The sequence below is a fragment of the Silurus meridionalis genome, chromosome 15, assembly GCF_014805685.1.
Source record: "Silurus meridionalis isolate SWU-2019-XX chromosome 15, ASM1480568v1, whole genome shotgun sequence".
NCBI classification, from domain to species: Eukaryota; Metazoa; Chordata; class Actinopteri; order Siluriformes; family Siluridae; genus Silurus; species Silurus meridionalis.
In genome coordinates this window covers 17,232,641-17,257,786 of record NC_060898.1, presented here as the reverse complement: position 1 = coordinate 17,257,786, position 25,146 = coordinate 17,232,641, and the positions used below count along the sequence as shown (strand labels likewise).

The 25,146-nt window shown below is 35.5% G+C and overlaps 3 protein-coding genes and 1 long non-coding RNA gene across 7 annotated transcripts; 2 read left to right on the top strand and 2 right to left on the bottom strand.

Annotated features, from left to right (window-relative positions):
- Positions 1-227: 227 nt before the first annotated feature.
- On the bottom strand, positions 228-11,041 carry nf2b (NF2, moesin-ezrin-radixin like (MERLIN) tumor suppressor b). Of its 2 annotated transcripts, none has more exons than XM_046868127.1 (17): positions 10,910-11,041; positions 8,985-9,092; positions 6,996-7,121; positions 6,729-6,851; positions 6,559-6,642; positions 5,986-6,054; positions 4,653-4,735; positions 4,102-4,177; positions 3,879-4,016; positions 3,617-3,691; positions 3,407-3,520; positions 3,123-3,245; positions 2,812-3,029; positions 2,601-2,703; positions 2,157-2,296; positions 1,855-2,008; positions 228-1,000 (listed from the first exon to the last, which is right to left on the bottom strand). In XM_046868127.1, exons 2-17 carry the CDS (start codon positions 9,072-9,074, stop codon positions 953-955), a joined length of 1,764 nt encoding a protein of 587 aa, XP_046724083.1. In that variant the 5' UTR covers positions 9,075-9,092; positions 10,910-11,041; the 3' UTR covers positions 228-952. The 2 variants fall into 2 exon arrangements, with proteins under 2 accessions (XP_046724083.1, XP_046724084.1); XM_046868128.1 differs by having other exon boundaries at positions 2,628-2,703.
- LOC124398105 lies at positions 7,471-8,755 on the top strand. Its single transcript, XR_006928017.1, has 3 exons — positions 7,471-7,609; positions 7,749-7,992; positions 8,688-8,755. It is a non-coding gene; the product is annotated as an uncharacterized LOC124398105 (long non-coding RNA).
- On the top strand, positions 10,067-15,510 carry mettl27 (methyltransferase like 27). Of its 3 annotated transcripts, none has more exons than XM_046868129.1 (6): positions 10,067-10,401; positions 12,343-12,461; positions 12,567-12,695; positions 12,807-12,942; positions 13,554-13,646; positions 14,680-15,510. In XM_046868129.1, the coding sequence occupies exons 2-6, from the start codon at positions 12,345-12,347 to the stop codon at positions 14,889-14,891; spliced, it is 687 nt and encodes a 228-aa protein (XP_046724085.1). In that variant the 5' UTR covers positions 10,067-10,401; positions 12,343-12,344; the 3' UTR covers positions 14,892-15,510. The 3 variants fall into 3 exon arrangements, with proteins under 3 accessions (XP_046724085.1, XP_046724086.1, XP_046724088.1); XM_046868130.1 differs by lacking the exon at positions 10,067-10,401 and adding an exon at positions 11,142-11,282; XM_046868132.1 differs by lacking the exon at positions 10,067-10,401 and adding an exon at positions 11,706-11,834.
- A 362-nt stretch (positions 15,511-15,872) lies between these two features.
- On the bottom strand, positions 15,873-24,212 carry LOC124398254 (claudin-2-like). The gene is made up of 2 exons (XM_046868343.1): positions 23,570-24,212; positions 15,873-18,920 (listed from the first exon to the last, which is right to left on the bottom strand). The coding sequence occupies exons 1-2, from the start codon at positions 24,209-24,211 to the stop codon at positions 18,201-18,203; spliced, it is 1,362 nt and encodes a 453-aa protein (XP_046724299.1). The 5' UTR covers position 24,212; the 3' UTR covers positions 15,873-18,200.
- Between the last annotated feature and the right edge of the window lie 934 nt (positions 24,213-25,146).

Below are 25,146 nucleotides of genomic sequence, written 5' to 3'. Positions count from 1 at the left end.
TATATATATATATATATATATAAATAAAAGGGTAAAAGCATGACTGTTTTTCCACAAGAAACTCTGTTGTGCAAGTTAAAATGCAGACTAGAGTGCAAAATCTGACTTGTAGTCTATACACATTTTTTTTAGACTATAAGATAAGGATAAGGATGCCCGGATTACTTTTATCCTCAACAACAATAACCTATAAAAATACCTGAAAATAAAGCCAATGCTCAGGGACATTTGAGAGAATCGGACTGCAGCAGAAGTTCGGGTGTATTTCCAAATTGTTTACCATCAATGAAAGAAAATCTGAGTGCCAAGTTTTATGTCCTCGGTAACAGTAAAGCTGAAACCGAGCTGCCAGAAGCTTGAGGCCTGTTAGATGTGCTGTGAAATATTTGTTTTGCTTCTCCGGTTACCCCTGCATTAGAAAATTAGAAAACATTACACAACTAAAGCCATGCATGTATATATAAAAAAAATAAATAAATAAAATTTAAAAAAAGGCAGTAGTGCAAGAGGGCAGCTACCTTTCAGCTGAAATACAGTAAGAAATGTGGCACCAGTTACATTTTTTTTAATTAGAAAGGCTGATGTGACAAACCGTTCCGCATTAGTTAAAACTTGAATGCAGCACGTGCACTGTACTCTAGTGAAATACAAGGAGAAAAAATTTTAGGACACGAAAAAGAAAAAGAAAAAAAAAAAAAGAAAAAAATAAGAATTTGGCATAGCAAATATTCAGTAATTGTTTGAAAGGACATCCCATTACCTACAACAGTAATACCGGTGTTGTTCTGTGCATAGTGCTTTTAGTGTGTGATTTTAAACCTGTCAGTAAAAAAATCATTACAAAGCATTTTTTGAAGGACGGCGTGCTGAATATTGTACATTCCCTGATGAGTGTCGCACACTGTAGTGATGATTTCTTCACCTTCTTCCTCCCTGTCAGATTTCCACCTATTCAGACCTCCTCAAAGAAAGCCATCTGATTCATGTAAGCCGAGTTCCTCTGCAAAACACCAGCACACAGTCAAATCTCGTAAAAGCGACGATAATGTCCTGTAACCGGTGTCAGACTGTACCATGTTAATACTGAAATGGTGAACAAATTAAATAGAATTTTGGAATATGCACAATAAGTGGACTTTGCAATAATATGATAAACAGTGATGTATTAGACAGCACATTCTTCAAAAACCTGCCGTCTGAATTTCATCCAGAATATTACCTGCCCTGTCATTTATCATGAAGAACATAACTAACTAATATATGCGTGATGTTGTGATCCAAAAGATCTTGTGTGAAGTGAATAAAGACACTCTATATCAGGGTTGGTTGTGAAGAACACGTGTGGCCTGACCTTAATTCCGAAGAAGACTTTCCAGAGGTATTTTACGCAGTGATAGGCAGAATTAAAATACAGGTAGTTTAGAGGGTGTATTTTTCTTTTTCTATGTTTTTGGTGTTTCAAAATCCAGTTTTAAATCTTGTCTCCCTCCTTTTTAAAACCGAGTGCACAGCACCACTTGTGAGCCAGCGCTTGTCCATGTGCTCTCTGCCATAAACGCATATACTGTAAAGTTTATATATTACAATAGTGTAGATTGCTCTGTTTTGCTAAATTGTGCACTGTAATTTAAATTATTAACAAATCACAGTATACTTCCCCATACTGATCACCATTCTTTAAGACTCCTGTGAAGGCTAGGCCATGGTAACGCATCCCCATCATTAACTCTGGGATCTGTTTTGCACAAAGCAGGTAGCTCTTGCCACTGACCAAATCCCCTTTGTGTGCTGATACCGGTCACACCGAATTTTAACTCGGTTACAGATTGAACTTTGTTGATCCTTGTGACTTACATTGCTGTGAGGGATGTAGGGTGGCTCAGCATAGCCCCTAAGGCTGTACAGACCCGCCTGCTGCTGCTGCTCCTCCAGCTTTAAAGACTCGATCTCTGACTTCAGCTCCTTCAGCTGATCCTGCAGGTGCTTGCTTTTCTCCATGTACTCTAGCCTGATGGGCATGAGCGCACACACAATCACATGTTTGTATCCCCAAGGATCTCGAACCAATTCATGCACCAAAAAGCAAGTATTAAAACAAGGAGTTTTCCTGTGAAACATTCAAATGTGGCGATTTCACAACTCAAAGCATTTTGTACCGTTCACGTTCGATCTCCATGGACAGCCGTTTCATGTCGGAGTCTTTGAAGTCGAGTCGGTATGAGGCCGCCATGTCCATTTGCATCTCCGTACTCTCGGGGCCAGGTGGGGGTGGAGGACTGGAATAGGCAGCTATCAACTAAACACAGTAAAATACATACTCTATTTTCATTTCAATCACTGCGTTATACCAGAAAAAGATGAACAATAAATAAATGCACACATTTTGACAATAGATAATGCTGACTTTCTAATTCAGACCTAATTCTACATTAGGAGGATTGCTACAGAAAGGAAGCAGCTATTGTTATAAGACAATAATAAGCCTCACTATGGATGAATGCATGTTTCCTATACAACAAGCCCTTGGAACATTATGTAACTTTAATATCCGCCTGTTTTATTAGCCATCAAGCAAAATCTAAAGTCGAAGTCAGTTTTACTGGGTAGGTTGTTTTGGTGATCTCTACTAGCTTCTGCTTGGCTCTGCGTTCTGCATCTTTGGCCTCGCTCAGGTCCTGCTTCAGATGGTCAGCCTCCTTCGACCTGGAAAGCACATATGAAACATTGACTCACTCATGGGCGTTCTGTAGTGCACCATCGCACATAATAACAAATGAATTAAAGCGAAAGGACACGAAACAATGTTTTCACCTCCTCTCCGATTGCTCCACCAGTTTTACAGCTAGCTGCTCTGCCTCCCTCATCTTCTGCTCCATCAGCCTATGCTCCTCTTTGGTCTTGAGAGCCGTGACCTCCAGCCTCTGTCTCTCCTGCTCTGCTTCAGCTGCTTTGTGTGCAAGCAGCTTTGCCTCCTCCTCAGCAATCTGGGCCTTCTCCGCCAACAAGTCAGCTGTCTCCTCAGAGCGCAGCTACATGAAGGGATGAACATAAGACATCATAATTTTAGCATTCATCCATGCACATTACACCGTGTTTTTTTTCCAAGTTGCCAAGTTTCTCACCAGAGCTTCATTAGCCATACGGGCCTCGTCCTGGAGCTGAAACATTCGCCGTTCCATTTCTTCTTTAGCTCGCTCTGCGTCCTCCCTCAGCTGCTTCTCACGTGATAGAATCTGACGTTCCATCTAGTATAAGTAATAAACACACAAAATGAATACGAATGAAAATGAATAAGAAATGCCACTTGACCAAATTTGACAACAAATAACACAATTCTGGTGAGATCTGCAACTAACTACAGTGTAATAAAAATTCAAGCTTTTCTAGGAAAATACAAGAAGCAGACCTTTTTCCTAGCCTTCTCTTCTTTGGCCTGAGCCTTCATCTGCTGCACTTCAATGGAGTCCACCTTCCTCCGCCGCATGAAGAGATCATGGTTCCCAATACACAACTGTAAGATCTTACCAAAGAAAATAAAAAATATTTAATATAAAGTTTTAACAAATTTAAAAATATACTAAATCACAGGGATGTTCATACAGGACAGATATCTTACCAACTTATTCACTCTGAGCTGTGAAGAGTAGAATTTGAAGACGTCCTTCTTTTTATCCAATGGCTTAATAGTAAACTACAGGGAATGGTAAAATACAGGGAAATGCAAGAACACATAAGAAAACAGCACTGCACTGTTCAAAACCATTTCTGTTCCACCAGGTCACTTACTTCAGTTAAAGTACTGAAACTACTAAGCTTAGTCACTAAAGCACAAGATATGTATTTTAGTATGTTTGTGTGAAACCGGTCCAATCCAGTACCTCTTTCTCACTGTAAGATATGTTGCGGATCCCGCTCCAGGGAAAAGACTTCTGAGGATTCAGTTTGCTATTGGGGCTGTAAATATGAAGTCCCTGTGCATCGACACCAAGCAGGAGCTCTTTGTCTCTCTTATTTTGCTGTCAAAAAAAAAAAAGTATTCAATTTATTTATCCTAGATACATTCAATACATCTACAAAATAGTGGAGTTGATGGCGACTTACTGTGATAGAAAAATAGCTAACGCCATACATGTCGAGATCCTGTGCTATTTTCAGATACTCCATCTCAGCTTCATCCCTGAAAGAACAGACCCGTTTTCTATTTTCCATTGTCTTCTCATGGGTTCATGCATTAAGACTTTTTTTGTTGTTATTAAAACAACATATGTCAATGCAATGATATAGAATAGGTACAATTCTGTAAAAATGAGTTTTTCAGGTGTACTGGTAGTAACAATACACTTTCAGCAGCTTTCTTTATTATTATATCGTTCTGCACTGTGTAGTGTAATTGAATATCTGGGGTTCAGCCAAGAGCGAAGCAAAAAATCAAAGAAAATCTAAATTCCCCTAAATTCCACACCATGCATGAAATATGATCAACTATAATCAGTGTATTTATGTATTTTCTAAACTACACCTTTGTACGATGAACCAGTGATTATCGATGGTCCCAGCGTAATGAAAATGTACAAAAACATCTATAAATCACAACCATCTTAACATCTTTATTGCTGAATGTGGACTACAAGATTATTAGTATGATGCTTTACCTTGCTATATTTCTGTGTTCAGCATACCAAGCTGTGATCTTCTCTTCCCACATCTCTGGTGTCATCTGATACTGCATCAGGACCTAAACAGTCATGTATTAAAAACATTTCAAAATTCACACCCAATTGCAAACAGTATTACAGTGTTTCTAATAATAGGCTAGAAGAAAAAAAAGCAACAAAAACCTAAAAATACATTATAATCAGTGATATGTTGATGTTTTCTGTATGGAAATTAATTTAAATGTTTTAGAGAAAACTCTCTAGATGCACTTTATGCTCATATGCAGTGCTCATATTAGTTCTCACTCTCCAGTGTTCTGTATTGTTTAAAGATTTATGATCACACTCTTGATGTCACAAAAATGAGGATGGGTTCCCCCTTTGAGTCTGGTTCCTCTCAAGGTTTCTTCCTCATAACATCTAAGGGAGTTTTTCCTTGCCACAGTCACCACGGCTGCTCATCAGGGATAAACACACATCATTCACCTTGACTGTTGATTTCTGTAAAGCTGCTTTGAGACAATATCTGTTGTGAAAAGCACTGTAGAAATAAACTTGACTTGACTTTATGCTGTATGTGAGAGAGTTACTGTTTATAGCTGGCAAAGCACACACCATTTAGACAAAAGTATTGGGACACCTGAATATTTCCAGCCACATTTGGCTCTTCACCAAACTGTTACCACAATGTTGGAGGCACATAATTATGAAAGATGACTGAAAAATGTTTCCTTCACTTAAATTAGAAGACCAAAACCTTTTCAAACATGCCAATGCCCCTGTGCATAAAGCAAGCACCATGAGGATATGGTTTACATGAGCCGGAGTGGATCATATGTGGCGTGCTATAGAGCAATGAACTCAACCCTATTGAACAACTTTGGGTGGAACCGAAACACTGAGGCGTCCTCACCCTGACTGAATGAGCACAAATCTCCACAAGCACACTCCAAAATCTATTGCAACATCTTCCCAAAAGAGTGGTAGTTATAACAGCAAATGAGGACTAAATGTGTAACGGGATGTTCAAAAAGCACATACATTATATGGACAAAAGTGTGTGGAAACCTGATCGTTAGATATGTAAGTGATAAAAGGAACTAACATCCATTGCATACATTCCACCGCATTAAATGCCACTATAAACAATTTAAATCTATGACTAGAAATATGAAAAAAAAAGCACTTTTAGTTCAATTTTGAAGCATCATTTAATACTTGCCTACTGTTCACTTGAAAGTCTCAAAAGACAAATTACAAAGAACAAAGCAAATCGGCTCATTAACATCTTACGCAAATCAGTTCTAAATGCTTGTGAGTCACTACTTACCCTTTTAGGCAAGAGTTCATCTTGGGCCAGAAAGCCTGGCTTGTGGAAGTTTGGGTCATAGTCCCCATACTGCATAAAAAAAAAAAGAAATGTAAGCAGAAAGTTGCAACATTTACACATGTTCTAAAGATAATTCAGTAAATCTAACTAAGACTAATCACTTGTCATTCCAAATAATAATAAATAAATGTTATAAACTTATGAAAAACAAGTCCAGCATAAGCATTAGAAGGTGCAAGTAAAATTTCAGTCCGTTAATAGGAGGAAAATCTATTCAGTGAGCTGTTATGCAAATGAATAACGGCAAGGTTTTTGGGTAAAATTCATGATGGGTGTGAAAATGATGGTAAATATCCAACTAACATTTAAAAAAATCTAAATGCAAGAGTTGTTGCAAAGAGACAATTTTTTATTGTGTTAATAATGACCCTAAATGCTTGTAATGTACATGGAATCGGAATGTGAAAAAAAAATCTAACTGGCTGAAAAATAACTATTGCAAAAGAAGCAGGATAAATGGTAAGATTGGAAGCATGACATGACCTTGCATGATACTGTAGTATATAAACTGACCTTGGCTTGAACAGCATATGACGCAAGAAGTACCGAGGCCTCCGGAGAGCAAAATATCTCCTCGTCTAGTATTTGTTTCTTTACCTTGGTAAAATAGAGCAAATTGTGAAAAATGATTGAAACATAAAAAAATACAGCAGAAGTATAACCCCTGAGAAACTCTCACTCACTTGCAAGAAGAAAAGGTGCTGTGTGATTTCCTGCACAAGTTCATCCTCGACCTTTTCAGGAAAGAATTTAGCAAGGAAGTGAAATGTTATGGGAGAGTCCGTTGGTACGTCTTGATCCAAAACCTAGGTATAAAGAAACCGCGAGAGGAATGCTTTATACGTTTTCACCAAACTGAGAACTTCAGTATTCATCCTGAAACCAAAAAGCGTGGGATAATAAACTGAGCATTATCAGTTGAAACAGAGTAACCGAATAACTCCACTCACCCGTTTATCAGGCTTAAGCCAAGCATACGTGTCTTTCACAGTGTACCGGAGTCCAAAGAACCAAGTTTCCCTCAATCCGATAGTTCGGCATACCAGATCAAACAAGTCCTTCCCTTTCCATTTGACCTAGTAATGATACAATACCATGCATCCCATTTACTTAAACCCAATACTCCAGTCCATTCATAATAAAGACCCTTATGAGGAAATGATCACATATAAGTCAGTTTATTAACATTATTAAATTAAACTGCTTAAACATTTTCATTCATTACATAAACCTGCACACAGTACATACTTTGGCTCTTTATTGGAGACATTAATCTTTTTATTCCTGAAATGTTCAGGCACAGAATACATCTGCTTCATGATGACATTATTACTGAACTTGGAGAGTTATTGAGGTTTGAATGCAATCCAGTTAAAATAGCATTTTTAACCACACTGTTGCAAAAATATCTCCAGAACTGGGGGAAGTGCCTGGGTACGGGAAAGGAAAATGAAAAACTCTGACTTAAGCCCTATTTGCATTGGATTAGTTTTACATGGAGATGTGAAATAATATAAATACTTGTGCAGTATCTTGGATTTTTGGTCCTGTCTGAACACCTTATGTGAGTAATTCTGAAGTGTTTCAGTGTGTTTTACCTTCTATTAAGCAAATAACAGAAATAACATCATGGTAATATAAATCCTATATAAAGTCTATTGTGTCTTTTGTCTAAATTGTTGTGTCTATATTTTCTGTTTTAGAAAGACACTCCTGAAACCATTCCTTTATTTAACATCAACAACACCTCTCGGGGTTTTCGGGTAGATGTTATGGGGTTAAAATTAGGGCTGCAACAACTAATCCATAACAATAATCGATAATGAAATTTGTTGTTAACAAATGCCGTTATCGATTAGTTGGGCCGCTCACGTTTCGGGTTTGCGCGATAACAAGAGAACACAGCCGCTTGCGAAATGGTGGAGAGTTCAGGGTCACATCAGCACGGTAAGCAAAAACTGTACATTCCTCATCATGTGGAAATGGTGTAGTTTAATGAAGTGCTAAACTGTTTGTTTGCTAACTTCACCACAGTCACATTGGATCTGTTCTGTCGTTACTCGCGAGCATCAGGTTGCACAATCGCCTCGCAACATAGTGATGGATTCAATTAAAACAGTGCGAACAAACACTAAATCTAAAATTAAAAACAATTACATTTTTAGTCACTGTTGTGGTTTTTAGCGAATGCTTAATCATTTGTACACCAATGCATCTTTTATCCAATTATTTTTAATCAAGCTGGTTGGCTTGCTGCGTTTTTCGTTCTATTCTCTGTTTATAGCATTTGTCTACTATAACAGTTAATCTTTCTGTTTTCAAATGTGATTTTTTCTGCGGCTTTACTACATTCGAATGCTAGTTTTAAATGTTTGTACATTTAATTTATGCATATATAATTTAATCATATAACATTATTAATTATATACACCAGATGCTTATATCTTCACAACTGAACAAATTGTCTGTGTATTTTTTAAACAAAAATTGTCAAAACAAATGTTGTATTATATTTATATTGATTTTTTTTAAGCATGGTTGTCAACTTGCCATCTGCAATTGATATTAAATACAATACAAATGTTTTACACTTATTGCTTCACCTTGCATACTCAAACGCTGATATTATTTCTTTTTTACAGAAAGAAACAAGCCAGCATGACTGAATTTGTTTAAAGGAGAAAAACCCATGCGTCCTCAACAATCAGCCACTATAAGCTTTAAAATGTCTAAATTAAAGATACTTTAACTTGATATGCGATTTCACATTTTTCAAGTACACTTTTATACATAAATACCCTGAATTATGTGGGGCAATCTGATTGAATGGAAAACAAAAAATAATAATTGTCCGAATAATGGATTATCAAAAATAATTGTTAGTTGCAGCCCTATTTGAGATATACTGGGGGAAATGCACAAACTGCAAGCTAAATTACCTCACAGCTGAACTCCATCTCTGCATCCATGGTGATTACTTTGACTTTAAAAGTCTTGGGTTGTTTCTTTTTAAGCCCCAGGATCGACATTTTGAGCTTGTAAAGACCCTAAAGCAGAAAGAAATCAATCAGCATTTCCAGGAAATAAAAATAGTTCACAATGTACAATAAATCCATTAGGTTCCTATGTTATGAAGGTTGGTGTGTGTGTAAACAGTGTGTGTGTATTTAGCAACAGTGTTTAATACAGTAACTGTATAGTAACTAGCAGTGTGATGTATAGAAGCATACAAAAGATTTTGGCACCCCTTGTGAAAAGCAAGTAAAAGAATAATTGACAGCTAAAGATATAAAGTAAGATGCGATATTTCATGCAAGGTCATTTTTCCAAAGCAAAAGTTTGGGGCACCCTACATTTCATTTTTTAAGATAGCTAAGAGTCTATACATTTTTATTTCGGGGGATTTCCGACCATTCTTCCATGCAAAAGGTTTATAGTTGTGTGAGATTATTGCGCCGTCTTCACACACACACTGCTCCTTTGAGGTCTATCCACAGATTTTTCACTTTTTTAATGATTCAGTCAAGAGACTTGCAAAAACCTTCAGCAATTGAAGTAGTCCATTGTGGCTTTTGAGGCATTAAAACCGTCCCCTTTCCAACAGCTTTCATTTAATTTTTTTTTTTTATATTTACCTCCAAAATTTGTTCCTAGTTAATTAAACCAATTATTCTTTCTCTTCTAGTGAAATATTCCTTCAGCCACTGGATGCAACACAAGTTTGAAGCATAAACGATAAATTTCTGTGACTGACCGATGGAGATGTTCGGGTTCATGAAATTATTTTTCCAAAAAAGCACACGGATTGTTTAGATGTTCATTTGCAAACTTTTGACATGGGATTTTGTAGTGTGGACAAGAAAAGGTTTTCCTCTGACAACTATTTCATGAAGCTCATATTTGGACAAAGTTTTCTGCCTTCAAAGTCTGAGAAATCTTCCTGAAGGTCTTTCACAGTCAAACCGGGGTTCTCATTTGCATTTCTACCAAATCCTACAAAAGTTTCCTAGGTCTTCCACACCCCAGGATGACCTCCACCTTTCTTTCATTTCTGAAACATAGACTGAACAAACACCTGAAAAGTTTTCAATTGCTTTTTATAACCTTCTCCTGCTTTGTGGCTATCAGTTACTTTCAATTATAGTTACAGAAGGCAAGATATATGTATTGAGGAAACCATGGGACCATTTTGAGTAGTTTGGTAGCTTTTTTTTTTTTTTTAGAGCTCTAAGCCTAAAGCACTGAAAGATTGCTTCACATTTAACTATATGCCTTTGAGGGAACATAGAACTATTAAAACACGTAGAAACCTTTTCATATGCACGCATATCTAACAGAACGTGGGAGCAGATGCAGGTATGCACCATTCATTTCATAATAAAAACGTATGTATGCATATGGAATAATAATGTTTAAAATAACGACTGTAAATCATGTGCACTCGTCTCTCAAGCAGTCTATATTCATTTTAAGCTAATGTCTAATCATATCTTATTAAAAAAAGAAAGAAAGTACTATACTTCGCTGTTAATAGCTAACTGTTGCAAGAAGGTCAACTAACAATTTAAATTAAGGTGTGTATTTGTATCTACTGTCTTTCTGTCCATGTGCAGAGGAGAAATTGTTCAGTCTTCATTTAAAAAAAAAATCTTAATATAACATTACCTTGTATGAGGACTTTAAAAGCGCTAGTTCAGCTAGTTAGCGACAACTAACCCATACACAGCGATTATTTACATGACTTAAATCTATTTGAGTTGGTTTTGACTAACTATTATGCTTAATTCAATTATATTCTTGGCACCGGATTCTTTTTGTAGTTTTGTTTAGCACAATAACACGAGGAATGAAAGAAAGCGACTACCTGACTCCCCAGTGCTCCGATTATTTTTTCAGGCCGAATCCCCGGGGTAAAGTTTCCAATCTTCCCGCACACAGGCGAGCAACAACGCGGATAAAAGTTGCAGCCTGCACCGCGGCTAATCGACTGAGTAATTAACTAACTAACCAACCAACCTTTGCAATACGATAAAAAAAAAACGCCAAGTGAACACATCTGCTACGTAAACTGGGATCATATCCATACATTTGAAGCTATTATTTTGCTATGTAGCATGCTGCTGCGATTTAACATTAACAACAGAGACTTTTTTGGCAGAAGTTTACATTCAGAAGCGCTCTACAGGCTACAAGGAGAACAGCAAAACATCTCATTTTGCAGCAGTGGAACCCTTTCAGTCTGTACAAACTTTTTCAGATAGTCTAATGATTGCTAAACAAATAATAAATCACATATATTAAAATTATAATATATTATATTATAATATTATAATTAGAATTATTTATATATATATATATATATATATATATTGTGTGTGTGTGTGTATATATATATATATATATATATATATATATATATATATATATATATATATATATATATATGTGTGAGAGAGAGGTCACGTGATAAAAGAACGCACGACTCGGACTAGAAGAGTCGAGAGATGAACTACTCAATTCTGTTTCTTGTACGTAACCTACGGAGATTTTGCGATGCTTTGCTCATGCGCGTCCAGTAGAAAACGAATCACTCTTTGAGACAACTCGTTCTTCTGAGTCACATTAAAGACTCGTTTAAAATGAACGAATCGTTTATGAACACCCATTACTAGTGACAAGTCGAGCCTGAAGCAAAACGAAGACGCAGCTGCAAGGCTTTCTCAAGAAAATTTTTACATTCAAAACCCATTCCAATGGAGCCACTGATAAAAAAAAACAACAACAACAAGGTTGTTTGCATTGTCTGTAATTTGCATACAATTGAAGCAGTTCTAGCCTGAAAAAAACACCTGAACTTAAATTTTCACAAGCCCCGCCAAACCACACTGACTGAGAGCCACAAATTCAGAAAGTCTGCATCAGAAACACTAACAAATGCGATTTCCCAACGCATTAAAACGGACTATAGGTGTTAATATTGTAAATATTTCAAATTGATGCAACCTACAAACTACTGTCAAGACGTACGGTACTTTATATTAATTTGTCTTAGCAACTGGTTAAATGAGAAATAAGTAACGTGGCTGTGTTTTTGTTCAGTTATGACCCTTGTAGTGTAAGGAGCAGGCTTCTGTTCAATAGTAATAGAACATGCCGTGGCCATAGTAGTGATAAGTTTCTGTTCTATTATATAGTGATAGTATAAAAACTGTTTGTATGTCTGTTCAATGTTTATCTACCACTATTTTTTTAAATGCCTTTTTTTAATTTCTCACTTATATTTTTGTTTCCCAAAAGTAATGTCGGACTCCAGGACTTTTGAAGAAGTGAAAGCTCAAGTTCTTTCTGCCCATAGTTGTTCAGGGCCCAAGGAGAAAGTAAAGTTCTACAACACCTGGGCTGAAAAGTATGAACAGGTAACAATTAAAAAAATGCACAGACTTTTCTGCCTTATTGTACAGCTGCTCTGTGCTGAACCTGATCCACCAAATAATAAATGTGTTTGAAATAATCTTTTCAAGGACGTTGCAATTTTGGACTACAATGCTCCTTTTTTAGCTGCAGAATGCATTGCTTCACACTTCACTGGTGAGAAAGAGAGCGCTGTTATTCTGGATGTGGCATGTGGGACAGGTCTGGTCTCTGGACATGTAAGAAAACAATTTTCATGCTTTAATCTACTTTTTTTATGTAGTTTATATTTTTGATTCACATGATTTAGTTGGACCTTTAGGACAATTTGAATTATTGTCTTTCTGCAGCTGAAGAAAATGGGGTTTCGTCACTTTGTGGGAGTGGATGCAAGTGAGAAAATGTTGAATCTGGCCACCAAAACAGGCCTTTATCAGGAGCTGAAGAAAAGCATGCTGTGTCAGGATCCTTTTCCGGTACAAGATGGTACTATATTATTTTTGTATGTTATTGCATTAAAAGTAAAGAAGCTAGATCTGAATAAATATTCTTTCAGATGTACTTTACTCTTTCTTCAACTCCTTTCACTCCCATGTTATCCAGCACTATATAGGAAAAGTATGTCATGTGAATATATATTAGATTAGATTAAATTCGATTCAACTTTGGGATACAGTTTGGGTCTAACCAGAGTGCAATAACAGCAAGTGCAGGATATACAGTGTTACATGATTTACATAAGTTAAATAGAATTGAATATAGGATTATAAACAGTAATTTACAGATGTATATGTACTATGAATATACAGATGAATATATATCTACTATGAATATGAATATAATATACAGATGAATATATGTGTATTATGAATATAATATACATGTGGACTATGTACTATGAACAATAATGTACAGGTGAGTATATATGTACTATGAGCAGTAATATACAGATGAGTATATATGTACTATTGACATGATTTACAGATTACTATAAACAGAGATTTACAAAAGGATGTGAACGGTGAACATAATATATTGCTAACATAATATATTGCTATATATATACTTGATCAGGATCACTTTTCTAATCATTTCAGAGTCATATGATATAGTAGTAATCGTGGGAGCTCTAAGTATTGGGCATGTGCCAGTGTCTGTCATCAAGGAGCTCTGGCAAGCCACCAAGCCAGGTAACCCCACCCTTAAATAATGCATGCACATTAGGGATGTAACTGTACACATACTCCTACCAAACCATTTAAGTACAGGAATTTTGGTATGCTGTGCATGTGTGTACATGTGTGAATGCATTCTTTGTTTAACGTGCAGAACGTAGTTCAAACTGCAAGTTTGTTTGGTCTCCGCCTCACAATTTGAGCGCAGTGTCACTGTGGCTACTGGATCCATTACCAGAAACATATGTGCTGCGCATGGATTCTTTTGCGTTTTATTTACTGCTTCAAGAATTAAAAAAAAAGAAAAGAAAAAGCAATTCCTGACAGGTCCAAATATTGAGGGAGTGAATTAATGAATGAAGGATGGAAGGAATTAATTCATTTAAAATTAAAGTATATGAATAAATAAATTACTATCTATTAAATAAATAACTATCTTGTGTTTCTTAAATGGAGACATTTATTATAGTATGCTGAAATTAGTAAACAATTAAATAGGACATATCTTTAGATTCAATTATAAATTCAATATTAAATGTAAACAAAACACACTTGTATACACATCTGTATTAATTCTAATAAACTAATTAATTACATTTTTTCATTTATTTAATTGTATTTAATTCTTCTTTTATTTAATTATTATAAATATAACATTTGATTTTATTACTTAGTTTAATCAATATAATAAAAAGTGTATTGCATTCATTTGATTTATTTTATATTAATATTTTTTATTTAAACCCAGCAGGAATTTTATTTGAAATTGTTTTCAAAAATTGTAAACTGTTCATGTTCACAAATGTCAATAATAATAAATTACATACCAAAAAAACACAGGCAATTTTGTTTTGTAATTCTTCCCCCACCTGTACCAAAATTTAACCGAACCATCACTTAAAAACCAAGATACGTTCCTAACCGTGAATTTTGTATACCGTTTATGTCTAGTCACATATTTGTACACATATATGTTTTTATTTTCTGATATGTAATGTTATGTGTGTGAGTGAATATCAAATCTGGACTTTGCTTTTCTTTGCTACAGGTGGCTTTGTGTGCATGACCACCCGAGGCAATGCTGATAATTTCGAGTACAAAACAGAGCTGGAACGTGTGATTCGTGTGATGGAGGAAGAAAAGAAATGGAGCTGTGTAGCTATCAATGAAGTGGCTAATTGGGAGAAGGCAGTGTCTGAACACGAGCGTGGGTACATCACTGGAGTCGTTTATCTCTATCAGAGAGCTCATCAAGTATAGATGTGATTGTGCTAGAATTGTGCTAGAGAGTGTCAGAAAAGAAATGTTCAATTGCATGGCCTTCAAATACTAGCGGTAGTCTTATAATGTGTTTTAAGAAGATAAACAGGAAAAAAAACAAACACCAGGGAACACAATTAACATTTATGGCACATGACATTTTGGCAGACATGCTTATCTAGAGCGACTCTGAACAGTTGAGGGTTAAGGGCCTTGCTCAAAGACCCAGCAGTGTCATCTTGGTCGTGCTGGGATTTGAACTTGTAATCGTCCAATCCATAGTCCAATGCCTTAGCCACTGAACTTCCACCGCCCAGAATCAATGCACAAATTAGCACTTAGATTTTAGATACAAAAGTATACATGTTTTTTTAATCAAATCATGGCACCATGAAACAATATCAAAAGTAAGAGCTGCGGGATTATATACCTGTATCTATTCTACAGTTTTAACAAATCTAAATGTAATTATTTAATTCCTATTAGAAGACTTTTTTTAAATCACCATTAGGTGGCAGCATCACTACAAAAAAAGCTTCAGTGTCCAACCAGTGCATGTTTTTGCTGATTATCTTCCATAACATTATTATTGACTAAATAAAAGCCAATTCCAACGTTACACTGGTATTATGTCTTTCTCTTTAGATCTGAAACTGGGATAGATTAATTATCTTTTTTTTAATAATTATTATTCTTTATAAGTTAAATGGTCCTTTTTAATTTTTTTTTAAAGAATTTTGACACAATTTAAAACTTATTCTACAGCAGGATGAGATTATACACTGAGAAGCCAAACACCATTTCATTTTTTAATTTTTTTTATTTATTTATTATTGTTCAAAACAGCTTCCCAACAAAATTTTCAGAGTTTACATTATAACATTCAACTCAACGTACATTTATATAAAATGGAATACACAACACATAGAAAAAAAGATTTATGTATGTATTTATGTATGTGTGTATGTGTGTATATATATATATATATATATATTTAGTGTTTCCCTTTTTTCCTCTATTTATCAAACACTCTGTAGAACAACTCTGACAACAGCACAGGTCCACATCTATACCTAATTCAACAGAGGTACTTAGATAACAAAACTAAAATAATTGCAATCCAAACTTGCTTGGAAGTTTATTTGTACATGACAAACTAGATTCTTGTATTACTTTATTCATCACTGTGACACAGTAAATGAACTGTGCCTAGAGTACACACACAATCACAGAACACTTCAGCGGCATGCAATGAAACTATTAGAATTTTTTTTATGCTGTGAGACCTCATGAAACGTAAATTACTTCCGTGAGTTGATTCTCTGTTAAACCGGTTTGGCCTGGAACACGCTTTCACTCCAGTGGCTCATGATAAAAGCGTAATGTAGGGCTGAAACAAAGTGGGAAACAACGTTGAACGCTAAATGTACACGGTTATGGTGTTAAGAAAAGCACTCACTCAAAATGGTGTGTAAAATGTATGTCTTTTAATTTGTGTATGACACAAATTAAATATTTAATTCAATAATCATATCAGAGTCATTGGACAGATCAGCTGCTCTCAACAGCCAAGTTAAACCATTACCGAAGAATTTGTGCTCTTTTGTCCCATTACCTTCTTTAGAATCAAGGAAGCTTGTTTTATCTAAATATAACCTGGTGCTTGAAGATTGTTGGGCCAGTTTAGTTAGTTTGTACAAAAAAATCAATGGCTTAGTAGATATTTCCTGTGATTAAAGTGGCTTAAGTTTTACAATATACCTATAGATAGTTATTAAGAAATACTGACAGAACAAAAAGCATTCAAGCCAATCGCTGAGGGATTGATTAGATAGGTTAGGTTTATAAATTGTGTTTCTGGTATTACTGAAATAATCTTAACCTGACATGCCACTTCTTTAAATTATAAGCACTGGCTCTATGAAAACAAGCTAAATGTTTAAGGCTATTGTACAATAAAAATGTATAACATTGAATTTAACTTGAGTTTAACTTGAATAATCACTTTGAATTGACATTGAATTGGGTATGCAAAATTCTGCACGGTTGCAAGGCTAATATTCTCATTTAAGCTAAATGATGGTTTTGATCATCTTACACTCCTTTAAACAGTAAGTTTTGTATCTCTCACTGAACCATGTCTTCCAATGAAGTAAATCCATAACAGTTCAAGTAAATGCTGTCATTAAAGCAAAATGTGGACATTCCAAGCATTCTCAAATGTCTGACCAAACAAAAGTTTGCTTCGCTCAAAAAAAAATTGCTTCACTCCAGCTGATAATATAATTTGCATTTGAAAATTCTTGCATTAGAAAAATAAATACACTAGAGATCACTAGTAAGACTTTTAAACCTCATTGTGTATTTTCCCTCAACATGGTTCTTATTAACAGATAAATGTTTGAGTATTTCAGAAACTACTGGATTCCTGAGAATCCAGGAGTGTGAGGAGTCACACTCCTCAATTTCCTGCTAACAAATATGACAATTCTTTAGGCAGGAACATCCTGCTGATAAAAGAGTTCAGGAGAAAATGACCAGATGGGTTTGAGCTGCCAGGAAGGATATGATAAGTGAAATAATCATTTTTTGTAACCATGAAGAGCAGAAAACGTAAGTTACATTAACAAAATGACAACAAAAAATGACAACAAAACATTAAGGTGGCGTATAGGATACAACGGCAGGGCCACCTCAGATCAGGTTCAGACACAGGCTAGAGAGATGAAGTATATCTTGAATATTAATGTTCAAACACAGGATCACCCAAACTGGACAGTTGAAGTATATATTGAAAAAAGTTAATGTTAAATATAAAAAATATTGAATATTTGTTGTTTAAAGTTGTTTAAAACAATTTGTGATACTGACCCCCTGTTTTGGCAAACTGTCAGATTACTGAAGCAGTTTCTCAGATAACAGTTTCTTGATTTGATCTAAAATGGAGGTCAGGTGCACACTGCTGTTAAAGTATAAATTGTAAATTCTGAAAATTGTTTTATTAAATTATAAACTAATGCAGAATTTGGTCTACAGTATCTTGGTAGATGTTAATTAAACAAATAAAATAAAGACAAAATTCTTCGATACACCCTGGGTGACAGTGAAACATCATTTATGGTGAAAATCAATACGCAATGTCCAATTTCATTATGATTTCTTTACTTAAATCCATTTTTGTATCCAAATAGGTCTGTGCTCCAGGGTAAGATGATGTAGGGGTTCTTTCCAAATCAGAGGCAGGCCTCGCTTTCAGAATATGCTGTGATCAGAACCTGCGCTGGGAATTGATACAGTCCATCACTTCGCTTAGACATAAGCATCGGCTTTTCTGATTGAAGCGTCATCACTGTTCTCACTTTTTAAGATAGATCTAGATCCAGATGACGATACAACCCTGTAGTTGACTGAAGGATTGTTATCTTCTGTCTCTTTGGAACAGGAAGTGCTACAGAGCATACCACCACCCACTAAGAGAAGGATGCTAGCACCCCAACCAATGTATATAGCTGGGCCAATCTCTCTGCGCTGGGCATCACTTATCTGCGGGTTGTAAAAGATCTGGACCACATTGACAGCAGCCCATGTGACAGGAATCAGACATAGTAAAGCACTAATAATCAGTGCAAGGCCAGCAGCTATGGCAACTCTACCTTTTACAGCTCTACTTTTGTTGTCCAAGAAACGAGTGCATTTTCCTCCGATGAAGGCCAGTGCAAGACCCAGTGAGCCAATCAGAAGCGATCCTACTGTAAGGACCTCAGCTGCTATCAGATCAGAGCTGAGTGCCAGCAAAGAGTCATAACTGTCACATTGCATTTGACCTGTACTCTGTACCACACAGTTCATCCAGATGCCCTCCCATATGGTCTCAGCAGTAACAATGATTGCGCCCACAAAGCTTGTCATGCGCCACATTGGTATGAGGCAGGAGAGAAGGACGCCCACCCAGCCGAGCAGGGCAAGAACACTGCCCAACAAATGTATACTCTTTGAAGCCATTTCTCTCTGATCACTGAATCCTCTTCGCTAAAATGCAAGCTAACTGAAACTTGGTTTGAAATCCTTGTTGGATAGAGACACTACGTCTACTGTCACTATTTCTTCCAAACTTTCCAGTCACTTAGAAACTCTCAGTAAAATGTTGCAATTTATTTACTTGCCTCGGTTGCTGGCTCCCTTCTTTCCTTTTTTTTGCAGACAATTTTCCAATCAAATTAAAGTTTCCAAATGAGTACGAACTCACACACATACTGCAAACTAAAGTAGAATAAAATAAAATAGGAGGCGTGTGCTCTTGAACACACCATCCCTACATGATTTTAAGATTACACAATACCAACCAAACCAGATATGTTTATTTTAAAACAATATGGACAAGATTATTAATTAGAGCCACCTATCAACACAAATATGGGTGTTTTTATTGGTCTGAAGCTGTTTTGTTCATTATTTTTTAAAGAAGCTAAGCCTAATCAAGCCATTCAACTTAACACTCCGTTCAATACCCTGGAGAGATAAATTCTGTCTGATTTGATATTTTTTGTTGCTCTGCACATGCACTTCTTACGTTTTACTCTTCATATGTTCAAAAAATGTGTTGCTACCACGCTACCATGAGTTCATCTTATGCCTTGCCCATGGATGACTAATAAAAAACAAGACGTGTATACCATATGGCACATTAACGGTTGCTTAGTTTCAACGTTACTGTCATATTAAATATGTGATAACCCCCACAGGCAAGAGCCTGAGCTTAAAATAGGGACCCAGAAGCTGTGAGGCAGCAACCTAACCCGTTGTGCCACTTTGCTAACCTATAGTCAGGGCTGGCGCTAAGTATAGGCAGAGCAGGCAATGGTCTAGGGACATTGGCTTGGAGGCGGGGCCTCCATACCCATCACCCATCCACTAATCAAGACGGGCATCGTAAGACTAGGCTCTTTGTCCATTGGATATAAAATAACTGTCACTCACGTGAAGTGGAACATGTTAATATCACACTTAAATGTAGGTCGCAACAATCTAATTCAAGGATCAAGACATGGGGCAAGAACCCCCTGACAAAATGTGTCAAACATAGCCACTAATATTAAATAAAAGCAATCATATTATGCTAGTTATATTAAGTTAAAACAATTTGAAGTATGTTGTTGTTGTACATGCATCATTGTCTGTATATTTTCATATATTTGCAAAATTTTCAAAAAGATTGATAAGTTGTTCACAGTTGTCTTTTATTTTAATCGATTTGCAGTTTCATACATTTATAATAATTTGTATTTTTTAAATAAAAAAATGACATTAATGGCACTCTGGAGACCCATCCAGTTGTAAAGTCTTAGAACCTCTGGAAATGTCATTAGCTATGAGACACCTGACCATCATACCTGTTCCAAAGTTGCTTTATCTTCCACTTTACTGTTATATTAACATCCCTAAATCTGCCTAGTTTTTTAAACCGTTGGTTTCCTCAATCCTTAAGACCAGGCAGGTCCTCGATTAAAGCCTAACTGCACTTGCATCTGTCTCCACTCCCTTTTATGTTTGAAGTTCACAATAGTAGAACACTACAATAGCCACCCATAACTGCAAAAGTGTGTTTGATCAGGTTTATTATGAGTTTTACATGCTCTGGTGAGCAAACATTTTTAAACAGCCTCTTACAAAGTACCTCAAGCACATCATTAAAGCTACAGCATACAAAGACATTTTTAGACACGTGTTTTTAATTTGGGGAAGAACCACATATGGTGTGATGATCAGGTTTCCACGTTTTTGTGGACATATAGTACATAACAATTCCAGAATCAACCTTGACTAGTTTACTGTACCTTTATGTATAAGAGTGTTTGAGACAATGCACATTTCTTTTAACTAAGTGACCTGCTGCTAGATTTTGTCCTTTAGCAACAGGAGTTAAAAAGAAATCTTAGCAACAAATCTATTGCATAACTTTTTCCCAGATATTAGCAACATTCCTGCACTCAGGCCACAAGTTAATAAACTCACTACCAGTGTATAAGCCTGACTGAGTTGCTCTTGTTGTTCCCAATGACTAATCACTGATCTCACCAATTTTGTCAACAATCAATGATCACTATTCTTTTGCCAATGACCAATAAGTGATCATAATTTTCAATGACCAATCACTAATCACCATTTTTCTCAATGCTTAATAATCATTATATTTTTGTATGATCAAATTATTTTTATTTTATACTCATTCTATTCTATTCTATCCTATTCTATTCTATTCCTTTAAAGTAACTGCCTTATAGGCAGTTGAGAGTCAACAGCATACAGTCTACCAGATCATGGTGGTTGTAGGCATACCTTTGTTAGACTGGTTTCAATACAGCAGGTGTGTTTTCCTTTGCCAGGGAGGCGCTTAGAAAAGAATATGATTAACCAGGTTTGCCAGGTTTCGACTACATTTCCGGCCAAAATATATCTTAAAAACCACATTACATATATCAGGTATAGTAAAAATGACCATAAACTAAATATCAAACTGAGATTAGAAGTTTTTTTTACAATTGAACACGATCTGAGATATCAATAGAACATAGGCTTATGTATGTGTGCAACTTTTTAAACCTGTTCATTAATCAAATAAGGTATTTAAATGTAATTAAAAATATATGAATTTGTGAATGAGAACGTTATGAAGATTAACATTTGTTGAAAAGCTGATATGAAGAATGGATGAGCCATCCTTGCTTTATCATGGAACATGCTTAGATTTGATAAGCCCCTATCAATTTCACATAACTGAGTTTTTATTTATGTTTTATGCACTGATTCAACTCTTCTTTATCTTTTTTTGGAAGGTTGAGGATCAGCTCAGTTCTTTATTTTTACCTGAAAAAAAGTTACACAGCTCGTTAAAAAAAACATTTCTTAGATTCAAAATAGTTACGATTCGTGGTGGAAGTACAGAACCAATGTACTTGAGATAAAGCAGAGCTACAGTAGGTAAAATATTACTCCAGTAAAAGTAAAAAAGTAAGTACTTAAATATCACAGTACTATGATTTATTATGGCTATAATGTATTTTTTGTCACAAGACTATTTGCTTAATCAACTCACTTTATGTAAAAGACTCTAATGTTACTCTTAGCACATGAATCTATTAATAGAATTATATTAATTAACACTGATTGATATCTATTAAAATTATCATGAGCACAAAACCTTCTTTTTAACTACTTCTATAAAATCTTGCAAATACAGCCATGGGTATTGTGGCAAGTTTGAGTCAGGAGTTTCTTCCATCATTTATTGCTCTGAAAATGGTATGTTGAGTATTTACACCAAGCGGTGTTCAAACAAGTTCAAAACAGAGCACAGGCTCTACCCTGATTTATGGCTTGCTGCGTGATTTCGCAAAATGTAGTTGAGTAAAAAGTACGATATTTGTATGACACAACTCTGGAGTTATTTGTTCAGGGTGGTGATGGTGACTTTCGAGTTTCATCAAACCTCTGGGTTGAAAATATTTTCGAACTGACAGGGGATGTAATCTGCTTGTTTGATTGATAAAGTCTGTGTGCAAGTGACACAAAACAAAAGGCCATTACGTATTTATTATTAACACAGTGTAAAGATAAAATAATAATAAAAGAAATCCAGCATAATCTAGAAGAAAGCTCATTGTCGTATAATTCTGAATGCACAGCTACATTATGATATAATATAATATAATATAAAACAAGCAATTAAAGCATATTTTAAAGTCAGATTCCTTTAAAAACAAAAATAAAAAATATTTTTTGCAAATATTATTTACAGGACACAGTAATAGACACATTTCTTTTTAAACAATTATGAGAGCAATAAGATTAGCAATTATGCCATTTGGCAGATGACTTTATACCGATATTATTTCTCCTGTTTATGAGCAACTGAGAGCTAAGAGCCTTTCTTAAGAGCCTAGCGGTGGCAGCTTAGGGTTTTTGGGATCCAATCAATAGTTCGACATCTAAAAACCTGAGTTAGCATTTTCGACTTTTCTGCATGCTTTGGCTGTCAACATACTATAGACAATTTCACATGCAAGTGCCTGAAAAGTCTGATAAATAATTTTTCTCTTTTATTTTGATGACGACATTTTTTATAATAAGAAATAAATAATTAATCTTAAATTGGATACATTTTAAATACAGCAAAGTACAGATAGAAAAATGGTTTAACACAAAGAATGCTTGTAAAGGATATAACAGTAGGTTCAGTCTGACTTTTAGAGATAGTATTTCAGTAACTACTAGAACATGCCATGTAAATGAGTATATGCAATATATAAAATATATACTGAAGAATTTACAATTTAAAAGCAAATTATTACAATTAAATATTTTTGATTTTAGGTTAAATTTCATGTTTTGATTCGCTTAATTTTTTTAAGATCAAGTGAATTTATAAGATCAAGATTTTTTTAAGTATTCAGACTTCTTCAAAAAAGAATATGTTTTTACTTTGAAAAACTGCTTATTTTTAAGTATTAAGTATTCTGATCCTGATTTTATATGTAATAGAAACAATAGTAACATTTTTGCAAGCATACTAAATACATCTTATACGTGTAACTGTAATAGACACACTGGAGAATAAATTGAGTATTTGATTTACCAGTCCACTAAACCAATCCAAAATTCATATGGAGTTTTCCTTAAACATAAATTTTGTTGTTGTTGCTGCTCACTGCAGATCTGGCTGGAGAGTATCTCACGTTATAGACAGGCTCATCTTTTGGAGGGCATGAGGTACAGAGCAGGGCTCCACCTGCAATGAAAAGTGCAGCACATCCAAAGCCAATATAAAGACAAGGTCCCAGTTCTCTCTTCTGGGCATCCGTAAGGGCTGGGTTGTAAAAGTTCCTGATGACATCGCTTGAGGTCCAGCACATTGGAATGAGAACAAGAATTCCTGTGATGATGAAGATGATTCCACCAGCAACAGAAATCTTAGCCTTAGCCTTAGCATTCTCATCCTCTACACAACTTGTGCATTTGCCGCCGATGACGGTGACGATAATTCCAAAGATTCCAACAACAAGGGCGACAATGATCAAGGCTCGAGCGGCCTGCAGATGTGCAGGAAGAATCAGGAGGGAGTCGTAGACCTTGCACTGCATCTGGCCTGTGGTTTGAACCACGCAATCCATCCATAATCCTTCCCAAATGATCTGAAAAGTCACAATGTTGGCGCCGATGAAAGCCGTCATCTTCCATGCGGGTAAACCGCAGATGACGATGGTGCCTACGTAGCCAATCATTGCCAGAATGAGGCCCAAAAGTTGAAGTCTCTGGGATATCATTTTGCGAGATTATCTGTCCCTCTGTGAATGTATGCAAAGTCTGAGTCCAGTTTTGACTGACTGTTTGCTTTAGTGAATTGGGAGGAGTGTTGACATGGACATTTGCTATTGCTGTGTGAAACCAGTTTTTTGTTATTCCAGTCAGACTTGATTCCTGTTATGCAGAAAACACATTTTCACTGATGCAAAGCTTTACATTCCCTTCACAACCTAAATGATACAGGTCTGGAGATAGCTGATCTGAAAATTTCTAGAAGAAAATTATTTGACATTTGATCTACAAATTATAAACACAGTTGTTGTGAACAAAAGCAGTTAAATAAATGATACTGTGCTTGCAAAAGGTGCATGACTATTTCCCTCAAAGTGAAAGCGAATCTGGTTTGCTGTTGTTCCCCCCCTTATTTAGAAAACTGTGGTAAAGCCTGCTGATGTATTTGTAATCACTGGTTAGTTCAATCAGTGTTCCATAAGAGAAGTCGCAAACTATCGAGGTTGCAAGTGTCAAGGTTCCATTGTACTGTATTGTCAGATGGACTGGTTAGAATATTTTAGAAACTGTTGATCAACTGTGATTTTTCACATAAAAAAAAAATTAAAAGCATGTTTAAAGTGTGTTTATAATAGTGCAAAAAACATCTGGTGGGCAACAGTTCTGTGGGCTAAAAGTCAATATTAAGGATAAATGTCAGAGCAGAATGGCCAGATTTTATTTTAGGTTAAATTTCACATTTTGATTAGATTGATTTTTTTAAGATCTAGTGAACTTAAAAGATCAAGATTTTTAAAGTATTTAGATTTTTAAAGACTACTTCAAAAAGAATATGCTTTTACTTTACAAAAAAGCTTATTTTATAAGTATTCTGATTCTGATTTTATATGTAATAGAAACAATAGTCAAATTTCTGCAAGCAAACTAAATACAACTTATAAAT